This window comes from Mustela nivalis (assembly GCF_964662115.1).
Source record: "Mustela nivalis genome assembly, chromosome: 1".
NCBI classification, from domain to species: domain Eukaryota; kingdom Metazoa; phylum Chordata; class Mammalia; order Carnivora; family Mustelidae; genus Mustela; species Mustela nivalis.
This window is the reverse complement of record NC_139020.1, coordinates 122,521,340-122,536,207: the sequence shown is the minus strand read 5'-3', so window position 1 is coordinate 122,536,207 and position 14,868 is coordinate 122,521,340. Positions and strand designations below refer to the sequence as shown.

Genomic DNA, 14,868 nt, shown 5'->3' with positions numbered 1-14,868 from the left:
TGTATAAGGAATCCTAGAAGTATAGATCTAGAAGCCTAGATGTATAGTTCACCTACTATGCTTTGCTGAATGCGGCTTTAATGTCATATAATTTTATAGTTGTCTGTGAGAACTTGATTAAAACCCTTATAGTAAGCGTCATTCAGCTAAATCCCCATAAAGGAAAGAAATACTAATACTTATCCCATGTGAACCATATGGAAGATCTGAGTGATAGTTTATAGAGAGAACTAAATGAGGCCCTGAAAAAAATAGACCTACCCTCAGCTCCACTGAGCTGCTGGAAGACTAGGCCAATAGTCTTTGTCTCAAAACTTGTGAAAATGCCATTCAGAAACTTGTGGCAAGAATCAGCTTTCAATGCATCACTACATCATAACAGTATTTTTCTGCCATAATTGAAGAAAGTAATTAAGGTTTTACCACGGTTTTTAATGCCAGTGAATTTGATTGGTATTGGAAACACACACTGACTATAACATTTAGTTGATTTTTTAAAGTAACTTTTTCTCCTTCTGTTTTCTGCTGTTTTTCTACAGTATCATGGTTTGCCAGTTACAGAATTTTTTAGGATCCTAAGTTTCAAAGTTGGCAAAAAAATATCTGGTATACATTAGACCATGGCCACCTAAAAGAGTCAAAAGAGATGCTGGGTTGGGAATGTAGGGGACCTTATTTTGGGATATGAAAGAAATGTGTGAGCTAAGAACTTTGAGGCTCTATAGTGATGGTCTTAACACAGACCTGACTCCCCCCCTGTAAATATTTAATGACCACTGAAATTAAATTTATAATAATATAACTCCTCACATGCATAACTCCAAAAATAATATGATGCCTTCCTTGCTAATAATGGGAGAACTTTTTAAAAAGGTATTTTTTAATGTTTCCATATGTAAATGTTTGGTATCAATAATTCCAGTACTGGGAGTGGCCCCTGTGCTGGGTGGTCTGATTTTCCAAAATGAAATAACTTCTAATAAAAAGTATAATTTCCTTTTTATTTACAGGGCCAGATGCAGTACTGAAAAATAAAGTTTTTTTTTTTAACTGTACAAAAATGCTTTATTGTAAAACTATGGCCAGAAATTTCCAGACACCCTTATAAACTTCTGAAATGTCCCAATGGGGCTTTAATGCTCTCTTCCCCACTTTGAGAACCACTGCTGTATAGAATCACATAGTGTTCTAGTGTTTTTTATTAAGATAGCACTACTGACCGATTAGGGTATTTTTTATTAATCATTTTATTAGTAGTACTAGGCTTATTTTGAGCCATATATTTTTTCTCCACCTATCCTTTGGGACCAATCAGTGTTTGTGAACAACTGGCCATTCATAGAGATACTTTTCTTATTCCATAAGTTTTACCCCTGATGAAGATCTGAGTATAGCTAGAATGAAAAATACTGGTGAGTATGTGAGAAATATAAAAGATTTTTTCTTCCTTTAATCTCTTTAAAAGGTAATTGGCTGCTTAAGTAAAAAATAGTAACAGTATATTGTTATTTCTAACCAATTGAAAAATATGTATGACAGTAGTAGCACAAAGACTTGATGGGGGAAATGGAAGTATATGCTTGCAAGACTCTTAAAATACAAATGAAATGAGATGCTATTCTGTGAAGACTACCGTGATAAGTTAAAAGATACATATTATAAATTGTAAAACAACTGCTAAAAAATAATAAAACAAAACGCAAAGAGGCACAGCTAATAAGGCAATAAAGGAGATAAAACAGAATCATAAGAAATACTCAGTTCAAAGAATTCAGAAAGAGAGGAAACAAAGGAACAAAGTCATGATCCCTGAAACAAGGTCAGATAAAATGTGTGGGCCTTGTCTAAAGAACATGCTTTGTATTGGAAGTCTTTCACAAGTGCTTAGGGTATCTCCCACTTTCCCCACTCCCACACTGTGGTGTTTTACAGGCCCCAGGCTCATCCAGTACCTGTCTCTGTTCCTTCTCTTTGGTACTCAGGTGGATTTGACTTGGTCATGGACTTCTATGTTTGCTAATACAAGATGTTGCATAATAAAGTGGAATGAATTGATTATTGATTTTTCTGTCATGTTTCAGCATACTTTACTCTCTTCTCTTCTCTTCCCCTGAATTCAGAGACATGAAAAATGCTGTAATTGGAAACAACAAGCAGAAAGCCAATCTCATTGTTTTAGGAGCCGTTCCAAGGTATGTTTGCTATCAATTCCTTTTCTGATATTCATACTAAGTTCTAGTATATTTCTCATTCTCATCCGTAAAGCCCACCTTTTTTCTGTATTGTCTATCCTTTTTTTGAAAACCTCCTAATTTTTAAAATAAATACTTTGAAATATATGAAGCATCTCTTTAGAAATTTTTAAGTATCAGAGAATGGAATATGAAGCAAATGTATTAATACTTTTTGGAAATTCAGGAAGATCATTGGCCCTGCAATAAAAGGATGTGTTGGATAGATAGACAATATACACCAGCCTGATTCTTTATTTCCTCAGAGCCTTGGCAGGTTTTTTTGCTTTGTTTTGTTTTTATTTTTATTTTTTAAGATTTTATTTATTTGTCAGAGAGAGCACGCACAGCAGGGCGAGTGGCAGGGAGGGCGAGAAGCAGACTCCCTCTTGAGTAAGGAGACCGATGTGGGACTCAATCCCAGGAAGTGAGGATCGTGACCTGAACCTGAGCCAGAGGCAGACACTTAACCGACTGAGCCACCCAGCATTCCGGCTTTGGCAGTTTTGTATGACTGGATAATAATTTCTTAGCATTCTCAAAACCTTTTTTTAATTAAAAAAAAAAATCCTGCTTGGTTTTTAATCCTGACTTTCTTTTTTTAATTTCTAATTTTTAGAATTTGCTTTTTTTTAACTTGGAAAGCTTGATCTTTTTTCTGATGATCTAAATTTTTTTCTGGTAGACAGTGATGGTTGTATAACTTTCTCTTTGCCTTTGCTTCTCAGAATTAAGTTTTATGTGCAGTTGCTGTTTTTTAATGTTTTGGTTTTTCTCTTTTTTCATTTTTGTTTTCTGATACAGTATTGATGATCTTATTATTTTTATTGTAACTGATCTCAAATATATACTTTGGTAACCATAAAGCTCTCAGTAGCGTTTCTTAGGGGATAAGTGTTCACTGTGTATAAATGTACTTTAAGGCACATGAGCGTTCTACCTTAAAACATAAAGGAGGTAATCATAAGTGGTGGATGATTAGAGTGTGGGAATTAGTTGCTCGGCAGGCAGGGCTGGAATAGAAATGCGAGGATCTCCTGATTCCCCAAATGGGAAAATTGGAGAATGACAAGTTTCCCTTGCTTGAAAGAGCTGCGCAAGGACTCTGAACGTTCCCTCTAGGCTAAGCCTCTGTGATTTCTGAACCATACCTCTGGATAGTGCAGGTCCCGTGCTAGTCTGAATTTAAGATCTGACAATGGTTGGCATTGAATATTCTGAGTCTTCATATCCTGGAGCAGCAGATAACATGAATTGACTTTGGGGCTGCTTTGTCTACTTGTAGACAACTTTCAGATTAATAGTTCTGATAAACTCTGAGATATATATATATATATATATATATATATATATATATATAGTGCTTTTGCTCAAAATAAAGAAAATCTCTTTTGATTTTTTACCCAAATATTCCTTTCTTTTTTTTTTTTAAAGATTTTATTTATTTATCAGAGAGAGAGAGCACAGGCAGACAGAATGGCAGGCAGAAGCAGAGGGAGAAGCAGGCTCCCCGCTGAGCAAGTAGCCCGATGTGGGACTCGATCCCAGGACGCTGGGATCATGACCTGAGCCGAAGGCAGCTGCTTAACCAACTGAGCCACCCAGGCATCCCCAAATATTCCTTTTTTAAATGAATAGTTGGTACAAACAAATGATCATTTCCTAGTCTTTTGTTAGCTCACAAACCATTTAATATGTGGGATATATTGGTAGCATTTTTCTGTCACATTACTTTTAGCTAAATTACTTTTGTTTAGTTGTTTTAGTCTCCTCTGTTTATCAAAGTCCTTCTTTTTAGATTGTTGTACTTGCTTCAGCAAGAAACCTCAAGTACAGAGCTGAAAACTGAATGTGCAGTGGTATTGGGAAGTCTTGCTATGGGTACTGAAAACAATGTCAAGTCTCTTCTAGATTGCCATATTATCCCAGCCTTACTGCAAGGTATGTAAGGAAGTCATTTTTGTACAAGTAAAAATTAGAAACAGTTTGCAGGGTTTAAAATACAGACTGAAAGGATGAGTCTCACTTCCATTTTCTGTTAATAGGACTACTGTCTCCAGACCTGAAGTTCATTGAAGCTTGCCTCCGATGCCTGCGCACCATCTTCACCAGTCCTGTAACTCCAGAGGAGCTTCTATATACAGTGAGTTTTAGAAGTTTTTGAACCACCAGTACATTTCACTAATATCATACCTTTACTTTACCTTTACTTTACTCAACATCTCAAAATTCATCATAACTATGTTACAGAAAAGTCTCAAGAAGTATTTCAGTTCTTGCTAATTTGCAAGTATCAAATGTTCTAGGTATTATAAAGAAGTGAAAGATAGTATCAGACCTTGAGGAATTTATAAGCTATTTTTTAAAAGACCCGTTTTGCTCTCTTAATATCAAATAAGGCAGTATATTTAATGTACTCAGTTTAGATTAAATCCAGCAGAGTAAGCTTTACAGAGAATTTGACCTGGATCTTGAATAATGGATACGATTTAGAGAAGTGGAGAGGAAGGAGGCCATTCTAGGAAAGATCTGTGTAAGAGAGAAGATACAGGACAGTGGGCAGAATAGTTAATTATAGGAAGACATCACTGTTGATTTCAACGGAAGAGGTGAACCAGAAAACAGCTTGCAGGAGGCTTACTTGCCAGGCTAGAATCAGAGAATATGTGTGAAAGAATCCAGAGATCTTTGGAGTCATGTAGTAGTTTTCAAAAACCTTAGGGATTACTAGGGGATCTTTAATCTATTGAATACATTGGACTTTCTTAATGAGTTTTATTCAGGCCAGTATTTTTCATACTCCCTGATCTGCAGTCCACAATAAGAAAAACATTTTCCATCGTCACACTGTGTGTGTGTGTGTGTGTGTGTGTGTGTGTGTGAGAGAGAGAGAGAGAGAGAGAGAATATTCCTGAGACAGTCTTCACAAAACAATTCCATAAATGTGATATCCTCTGGTTTCTAGTCTATGCTTTCTCATTTTTAGAAAAATGCTGGTTGTGATTCTGTGAGCCAACACAGAGAATCACAGTGTCATATAGAACATATATAAGCCAGAGATCTTATCTGGAATCACATTTTACGAATACTTCAAGAGCATAAGCAATCAGGAGGCATAGGCAATGGAAGCAGGGAGAGACGGGCATGTCATGAGGCTCCATAGTCATCCTCCCCACATCAGATACATGCTCCTCTGGCCCATAATTGTACATAAAGTCTGTAAGTGAGGTTCATGGGTCACTTTACACAGTGGGAGGCTCTAAATTATGAAATATCTCAATTTTACACCTTAGGGATTTGTGCAGTATTCTTCAGGGAGCCATGCCATGTAAATTGGTATTGTTCACTACAACAGTTCTCAGAATTGAGCACAGACCACGATTGGCTGGAGGCTTTATTAAGCACAGATTGCTGGAGCCTTCTGCCAGACTTTTTGAGTCAGTGCATCTGGAATAGAGCCTGAGAATTTGCTTTTCTAACAAGTTTCCAGATAATTCAGGGGCTGTTGGTCCATGGATCACTGGTTTACTATAAGCAGTCCTAAACTGGGAACTCCTTCTCCAAGCTTTATACAGAGAAGGACTCACCTCCTAGTAAATATCAGTCTGTTTCCCTGAAGGTCATATTGTGATGTTTACAAAGAGATTAAACCAATCACCCGTCTTCTTTACCCTAGAAGTTTCTTTCCAACCCCTAGCCCAGTGAGTGAGAAACTGGTCCTGGCCAGCCATTTTAACTCCTTTCTCCTTGCTCTTCAGAATGATTTTATGACCCACTAATGGTTCATGGTACGTAATTCGGAAAACTAGTCCACCCAGCTTAACTTTGTTAGACCCAGGGACATTAAGTGACTTTCACAGTGACAGTGTTTTATGCCTCAGGTTTGGAATCTGTGAATCTGTGAAGAGTGCTGGATGGAATGATGACAGAGAGTAATGTTTTAATGTTATTAACTGCCCTCTGTGAGTTGGCTTGTATAGACCCAGCTGGTATAGCAACTTAGATACTAAACTGAAAACAGGGCAGTTTGCTTAGAAGAAGGTAGGATGTCTAGTTTGAAATCCCGTTTATCAATTGGGTGACTTTGGGCAAATTATGTAACTGTTATTTAATGAACTATAAATCGTAGATCTATATAAGACAATTGGCAGAAAGGGGGCAGGTGTGAAGAAACGGGATGAAGCTGTTATTATAGGAAAACCAAGAGATGAGAGAGCAATGGAGGAAAGAAAGGAGGTGGGAGTAAGTTCAGGAGCTTAATAGAAGCTTTCATATCATCTTTTGATTGCCTGTTCTTTCTTAGCTGCTACTTGCTTCCCTGTTTTCTGCCAATGGAATCACTGTTTCCCCTCCCTCCTCCATGAAATAGAAATGTACTTAACATTCTCATCTTCTCTCTTCCGTTTCTTTCTACACATTTAGTACCTGACTTCTTTGGGGTTTTCTAAATTTTTCATTTGTTTTTAAACTGCTTGTGATAACACAAAAGGGTTATACTAATAAGCAAAGGGAAAGATTCTGCTTAGAGGGAATCAATTGCCTTTTGTTTTTTTCACTTAGCCTTTTAAGGATTTGGGGCATTCTTTTCTTTCTAAGGAAACCCCGTATCTTGTTCATCCCAACAGTAGTACTCTTAAGTTACCTTCCTTCCTTCTGTTGTCTTTTGTCAAAGTGTGGTCTATGGACCAGCAGCAGCAGCCTTACCTGGGAGCTTAGATCCTACTCCAAATCTATGGAATCAGAATCTGTACCCGATGACTATCTCCTGGGAATTTGCATATACATTCATATTTGAGAAGTACAGCTTTAGGACTATGACAGCATTGACTGGGAGGCTTGAGCTAAGTCTCCTTTTCCTTCTGTGGTTCAGACCAAATACCCTTTCAGCTTTTAATTCCCTTTGCACCCTAAGAAGAAGAGGATTCTTGGAGAGCCCGCCCTGCAGCAGATTGGGCAGATTGTCCTCTTGTCTACTGCACCAACTTTATATTGCTAAGTGTCAGCAGTAGGCAGAGAATGTGCTCTAAGTGAGGAGTTGATATTTTACAAATTGTCTTGTGAAGATTGAAATTAGCTAACTACAGTCATTGTGATTCTTACTAGTAACTGATACTTACCGTAACATCTCAGAAATCAAAACTGTCAAGTTTTATTTTTATACTATAATTTCTCCTTACAGGCTATTCGTTATTGTATATCTCATTAGCTCACATTTTGGTTTCAGAACAGATTTCTGTCATGTCTTTTTTTTTTTTTTTTTAAAGATTTTATTTATTTATTTGAGAGAGAGACAGGGGGAGAAGGCATGAGTGAGGAGAAGGGCAGAGAGAGAAGCAGACTCCCCGCGGAGCTGGGAGCCCGATGCGGGACTTGATCCCGGGACTCCGAGATCATGACCTAAGCCGAAGGCAGTCGCCCAACCAACTGAGCCACCCAGGCGTCCCGGTCATGTCTTTTGAAATAGTTTTTGTCTTATTGTGAGGATATAGGCTGTTTATGTGGGAGAAATTGAGAATTTCCCATTCTTATATTTTGTTGTTGAGGATGAATATTGAAGCCTCTCATCCTTTACCTAAACAATTTGGTGATTCTCTTTTTTGTTTTGCTGTGTTCCTTAAAGACTGTTAATTTACTGTGATTAAGAAGCTTGCATATGTGCCTGCTCATGGAAATAGTTACATGTATTCGCAGTGTCTAAGTTCCTTGTTGCTGTGCTCTTTTCCTTCGACTCCAGGATGCCACAGTGATACCACACCTCATGGCGCTACTTAGCAGGTCCCGCTACACACAGGAGTACATCTGTCAGATCTTCTCACACTGCTGTAAAGTAAGAACCAGAATAAATGTTCTCTGTAATGTAAAATCATCTATGCCCCCAGCAGATGTGCCTTCTTTGTGTATCTTCCCAGAGATAACCTGTAATATATAATTATGCAGACCTTTGTATATTCTCCCCTCTCCCCTATTTTTATATATAAGCAGACCTATATATATATCCCTTTACCCTTCCCCTTTTTGGACACAAATGGTAGCTTCCATACATATACATTCCATACATATACATACATATACATCCCATACATATACATATACAAATACTTTGTATTTTTCATTTAACACATCTTGAAAGCTATTCCATATCAGTACATAAGAGGCCCCCTCATTTTTTCCCCCAACAGCTGTATAGTATTTTACTATAAGATATATTACTATATCTTTTACTATAAAGATGTACAATAATTTGTATAACCAGTTCTCTATTGTTGGACATTTGCCTTGTTCCAGTCTTGCATTATTATAAAACAGTGCTGCAAAAATATCTTGGGTAAGATATTTTATAATAAATTGCTGAGTCAAAGAATGTGTGCATTTGTAACCTTACCACATATTGTCTTGTATAGAGGTTGTACCATTTTATACTCCTACCAGCAGTGTGTGATCATAACTGTTTACCCACACACTCATTGTTGGAAATTGTTTTAAGTGATCTCATATAAGGTGAAATGAGAGCAGCTTCTCTGCTGTCTGTTGAGAGAAATTTCTGTTCCTAAAAGGGTCTCAACCTAAACTAAAGAGTGCTGCTTTGTTTCATAGTTTACATATGGAGTATAGTTTTTTGATAGCCATGGGTGATTATTTATTTGAGATCTTTCATAATTTCTACACATTTGCCAATTTCTAACCACATGTTTATCTTCTGATGACTATAAATTTTTCAGGACAGCATTACTCACCTACCTATATTTGTAATAAGACGAAGTAAGGAGTTTGGGGAACTGTAGAAAATAAAGGAAAGAGAAGTGAACCACCTACATATGAAACCAGGAAGATCATACATGTATATTATTTTAGAATAATTACCCAAATAAATGAAAATTTAAATCACTAGGTTCCAGAAGAAGTACCTTAATAATTTGTTTAACCCTTCCCTCCCAAATCCTAGTAGCCTTTCACAGCCTATTTGGTTCTATTTAAGACATTTAGGATTTAAAGATTTTGTCAAAAATCTTTGAATTTCTCTTCCCAGATTGCTTTGACAGTGTGGAGGTCAACTCATAGGTGCAGGGATGTCAAACACTCCCTTAATCTTTTGAGGTGGGCAAAGAAAGACTTTGAGAAAATGACAATTTTGTTGCCATTTATTTGCTAAAAATGAGCTGAACTTCATAGGGTGTAGAATTTTTCAACAGTAAAATTAAGTCTTGTAGTAGCCCAGCCCTGGCAAATAGGTAAAGGAGGATACTCCAGAACTCCTGTACCTCATTAGAAATCTTTCTGCATCTATACCTAAGTGCTTGAGAGCACAGCATCTAATAGTTACAGTAATCCCAAAGGGGTACTGAAAATTAGACCTGGAGGTATGATTACTACATGTCACATTATTATGTTACATTCAGAAGTTACCCAAATAGCTTTTAGAATTACTCATCAGAAACTTCTGAATCCCTTTAGGCTTGCTCATCTAAAATTTCTCAGTGCTTTTTTAGCTGAAATCATGGATAAAAGAAAGCCATTAAATCATTAGTTCTTTTGCTGGAGAGAATCTTATGCTGAGCAAGAATTTGTAGGCATCCTCATGCCACTAACAGAACTGAAGATATTATCAGAGAAAATCACCTTAACTCATCTTTTGTTTAGCCTGGTAATTAGCTTTTGCCACTGTAATTAAACAACCAAATTTAAGTGTTCTGAGATATAATTAAACCTTAGGAAATATTATAGATTTATAAACCCAAAGACAATAGCCTAATATAAATATTACTTTTTCTACAGATTTACTAGCATGAATCTTTAAAAACAATAGATCTGATGATCTCTGTATAGTCATTAACTATTAAAATCTTTTATTTTCATGTTGTTCAGTTTACATATAGGCTTAAAATAAGATTCATAATAGAATTTTCAGACTCATTCACAATTTTACATATACAGTTGATCCTTGGACAATGGGAGGGTCAGGGGTACCAAACCCTGCTCAGTCAGAAATAGACATATAACTTTTGACTCCCCTAGAACTTAACTGTATAATCCTAATAATGCCTAATAATGCCTTAGAAATTCTCTCCCTGATGTATTAAGGAGCAAAAAAAATAAAAGCTAGTAATATTAAGTTGTTGCCACCTCTTAAACAGGTTACTCAAACTTTTGAGACCTGTCCTTTAGAGTTTAAAATCTTGAGGGCTTATTTGCTTCCCACCCTGTTGATGTTGCCTCACCAGTCCATGTCCATATGAGTTAATTTGGAGAGACCTAAGAGAGACTTGGTAAGAATCAAATGATAACTTTACTCTGGTTGATTCAGCCAACAATTCCATTCTTTGCAATTGTTTTTACACAATCTTGTGTACAACCACAGAGAGGAGAAGGAAGAGCTTCTTTTGTTATAATTATTTCCTGTAATCTCTGGGGCAAAGAAATTCAGGGATTAAAAACTACAATATCTTATAAGCAGAGGGAATAGTTATGTTAAATGAATTGCATCGTGCTTGATCTTTTTCATAATATAACTTCATCAGTACAGATATTCCATAAGTGATCTAGCTCTTAAAAAAAGATGCATGCAAAAAAAAGAAAAGATGTATGTGGATGGGTATTTACTGAAGTGATTTTGTAATAGTAAAAGATTGTAAACAATCTAAATGTGTAACTATAGGGTACTAACGTATGGGTTATCCATACAGCGGAGTAAGGTCAAAAAAGAAATAAAGCTCTTTCGGTACTCGTGAATGATTTCTGGGAAGTACTATAAAGGAATCAAAGGTTCAGAGCAATATGTATAGTATATGTATAGTACATATAGCACAAATATATGTAGTATCCTGCCATTTGTGTTGAAATAGGAGAAAGGATATACTTATATATTTGTATATGTATGTAAGGCTTGAAGAATATAAGACAGTCTGTTAATATCAGGTCACCTCAAAGCAGAGGAACAGAGATAAATACAGAGATGGAAGAGCCATGAGGTGCAAGGGTAGAGGCAGTACTTCATCTACTAGCTATTCTTCTAAGTACTGCCAGTATTTAAATTACGATGTTGAAATTTATATGGAAGACAAAAAAACCTTAGTATGCTAACATGTCAGCATAATTTAGTGTAATTTAGGCTTATCTTCACAATTTATTCTCGTTACCTTCTTGTTACTATGTAAGAAAAAAATAAGTCAGATTCTTAGGAAACCCTTCTTTTTCTAGGTTCTCCATTATAGTCTCCACCATTATCTTTATACTGAATTAGCAGGAGACTCCTGTTTCAAATGAGACAATTCAAGTAAAGCATTTAGAGCAGTGCCCAACTCATAGCAAATACCTAATAATTAGTACCTGTAATTGTAATTGCAGAAGCATGGAAGAAGATGAGGTAGGAAGATAAAGAGCATACTTCCATCCTGTGCCTTGAGAATGTCAGTATCTTTAGTTGTTCTGAAAGCAAGCCTGCATTATTCTGGATGGATATGTTAGTATACATATACCAAGCGGGGTATGCAAGGAATTTATCCTTATACTCTTCTAAGAGTTTCCACTGAGGTGGGGTTGGCTTTAATAATGTTCAACAAAACATTGTTTTTAATAGTGAAACATTAGAATCTACCTAATATATGTAATGGGGGTTGCCTGAGTAGAGTATGGAATATTTTGCATCAAAAATCAGAAACTAGAAGTTAGTAAGAGAAATTGCTGAAGTGTTTTTGTTTTTTAAAGGAGCCTTTTAATGGTATATAAAATGTTCGGGGAATTACTACCTATAAAATAGAATATGGCTGTTTTGTGATTCAGGACTATGAATACTGATCTCCCCACTTTTATCCAGGAAAGAATGAGGCATCTTCAAGATCATTGTTACTTGGCTGAATAGTGCCTTGGAAAAATTGATTTGAGAGGTTTTTTTTTTCCTAGACTAGCAGCTGGTTTTCTTTGGTGAACCCAGATAGGTAGCCGACTTTCAGTGCTGTGTTTTTCTCTTCTGAATAATGATAAGCATAAAATAGCATCCCTGTCCTTGCTGTCACTTCATTATTTGAATGGGTGGGTGGTACATAAAATCAGTGTGTTAGGAGGGGCATATGGCTAGCTCAGTTGGTGAGCATTCGACTCTTGGTCTCAGAGCTATAAGTTCAAGCCCCACCATGTGTTATAGAGATTACTTAAACATTGAAGAATTTTTTTAAAAAAAAATCAGTATATACAAACTGTGGCAATTTCAAAGCCTTGCATTAACCTTTAGCTTCTGTCACTTTGAAGATTTCGATAAATTGCTTAGAAGACAGCTGATGAAAAATAAAATCCTGAATTTTCCCATTTCTTTACCTTCCTACTCTCAGAAATGATAACTTAAGAAGAGAAACGAGATAGAAACAGAAACCAAACCATATTCACTTCTATGTATGGAGTGTTGTGTTTTCCACCATCCATAATTCAGACTTCCCTGATGGTAGGTTAAGCTCTGATCCAGTTCTTGCACTTAATTAGTTTTAGGGTTCCTCTGACTAGTTCATCAGTCTAAAGTTGTAAGAATGACTGCTGTTCTCTCTAGCAGCATAGTGTAGGGTTGTGTACATGAAATGCAGAATTCGCAGTGGTTCTGTTGCTGTGATGGTGTGTTATTTAAGAACTACAAAGGGCCTGTGCCAGGATAGCTTCTGTGTCCCTTTCATTCCTTGGGGGGAAGGTAAGGAAGCGGTAGTTCTACAGAACTGGGGTGACATAAGAAATGGCAACGCTTTGTCTGCCTTGCTTTATTAGGATGGATTTATGCAAGAGAAGTGTAGGTGAGAATTTGTAGTAAATGAACTTCCTACACTTAAATAAATGTTTTGTTGGAATCAGTCATTACTCTTTTTAATGTTATGTTCTCTTTTCTTACAGGGTCCAGATCATCAAACAATTTTATTTAACCATGGTGCAGTTCAGAATATTGCTCACCTACTAACCTCAGTATCTTACAAAGTAAGATGTTAAAAATTATGGCCAGATTCTTCTATGTTATTTTTGGTTCCTAGAGTCTTGATCTAGATGGAGGCCCACATATCTTACTGCTTTGATAGATATTGTGATCAAGAATAACATTTTATTAATAAAGTGGGGCATTGTTTTACCTATATAATCCTCTTTAAAGAATTTTAAAAGCTACCTTGCCTTTCCATTTTTTTTTTTCTTTCAGAATATTGTTGTGGTTTGATTTGCTATTGATTTTAACAGTCTCTTCTGCTCTGATGTCAGTGCCAAAGCTGCACATGAGGAGGAGGTTCCTTGAAGTATATAGGAACACTGGCTTGCTATATCAGGAAATACTTTGATTTCATATTTGAGACCTGACTTAGCCACAGTGACTCAGATTTAGAACACATACCTACATACACATCAACATTTAAAATGTGTTAGGTATTTCAAAATGTGAAGTCTCATAAAAAGTTAGATTTTTGTCTGATGCTGTAATTTTTTTTTAAATGTGTTCTGTTTTGTATTTTGAGTTAAAAAGTCAGAGGTTTTTAGACTTGTTAATTAAATTTCCTTCATTGTCTTTTATGTATAAGAAAACATCATGATACATTATTAAGCATGAAGTTAAAAATTTGGTTATTTCATTGTTGTCCAACTAGCAACTTATAGCAGATTGTCTTTACTGTGTCACATTAGAGTTGGTATGCCAGCACTTTGACACAGAGCATTGAGAGAAGTACTCATTTTTGTTGTTTGTCCTCGTGTACTGATTCTAATCTGCTCTGTATTGCAGCCTGCTAATATCTATGTTTTCCTACTTTAGACACCCAAAGTTTGATCTTGGTGAAGCACTCACAAGGACAGGAATGGGGAATGGAGTCAGCTTGGAATTAGCCACAGGGAGGGGGGAAGGAAATATATACTGAAAGCTGCTTCCTCTACCCCGTGCCACATGGAGGCTGAAACCAGTCAGCATTGGCACATCAAGAAACAATTGCTGGGGTGGCTATTTACTGTTTCTCCTCTTCTCCATCCTCTAGCTTCATAAATTCCCTCAGTTCTCCCTCCTTTTTTCTTTTCTTTTCTGCACCAAGCTTCCTTATCTACTATAATAGGTTACACATTGTGAAAGGAAAAAGGTTTTGGTAACATTATTCTTTAGCCAAGGTTTGCTCCATTGTCAGAGTATCATTGGCAGTTTTAGCTCCCATATTTTAGGTGTACACATGCTGTGCTGCTGATCATTGCTGAGATGACGGACAGAAGTAATTCACACTTTGAGCTACCTATCCTACCAATCTCGAGTTCCCACATAAGAACATCATATTGTAAACTCAGGCTTGGAAGTGAGGATTAGATAGTCTGGTGAGAACTAAACAGAAAGAATGAAAAATAACTGTTCTCAAAGAAGCTCCTGCGGGTTGTAAAGTATATTGTATGTAGTCAAGGGTTTGACCCCATGTTATGGTCACAGACCAATAAACTAGTTTTGAGGAATGTAACACAATTTATAAATGTTTTTGTTGTTTATTTAAATTCAGTTAGCCCACTTATGAAACATGATTAGTTTTTGGTATAGTGTTCAATGATTCATTATTTGTGAATAACATCCAGTGCTTTAAAAGTTTAATTAGGGGGTTCCTGGTTGGCACAGTTGGTTAAAGCATCAGCTCTGTTTGTAGTTTCAGGGTCATGG

General features: G+C 36.4%; 1 protein-coding gene across 3 annotated transcripts in view; it reads left to right on the top strand.

Annotated features, from left to right (window-relative positions):
• Positions 1-14,868, top strand: part of ARMC8 (armadillo repeat containing 8) — a 137,444-nt gene that overhangs the window by 41,300 nt on the left and 81,276 nt on the right. For all 3 annotated transcript variants that reach the window (XR_014308471.1, XM_082719347.1, XM_082719348.1), the window contains 5 exons: positions 2,121-2,192; positions 4,030-4,172; positions 4,277-4,374; positions 7,966-8,058; positions 13,098-13,178. Coding sequence is in view for 2 of the 3 variants with exons in the window: in XM_082719347.1 (XP_082575473.1) it covers positions 2,121-2,192; positions 4,030-4,172; positions 4,277-4,374; positions 7,966-8,058; positions 13,098-13,178 (487 nt within the window). In the remaining variant the exon portion in view is untranslated. The remainder of the gene's footprint in view (positions 1-2,120; positions 2,193-4,029; positions 4,173-4,276; positions 4,375-7,965; positions 8,059-13,097; positions 13,179-14,868) is intronic.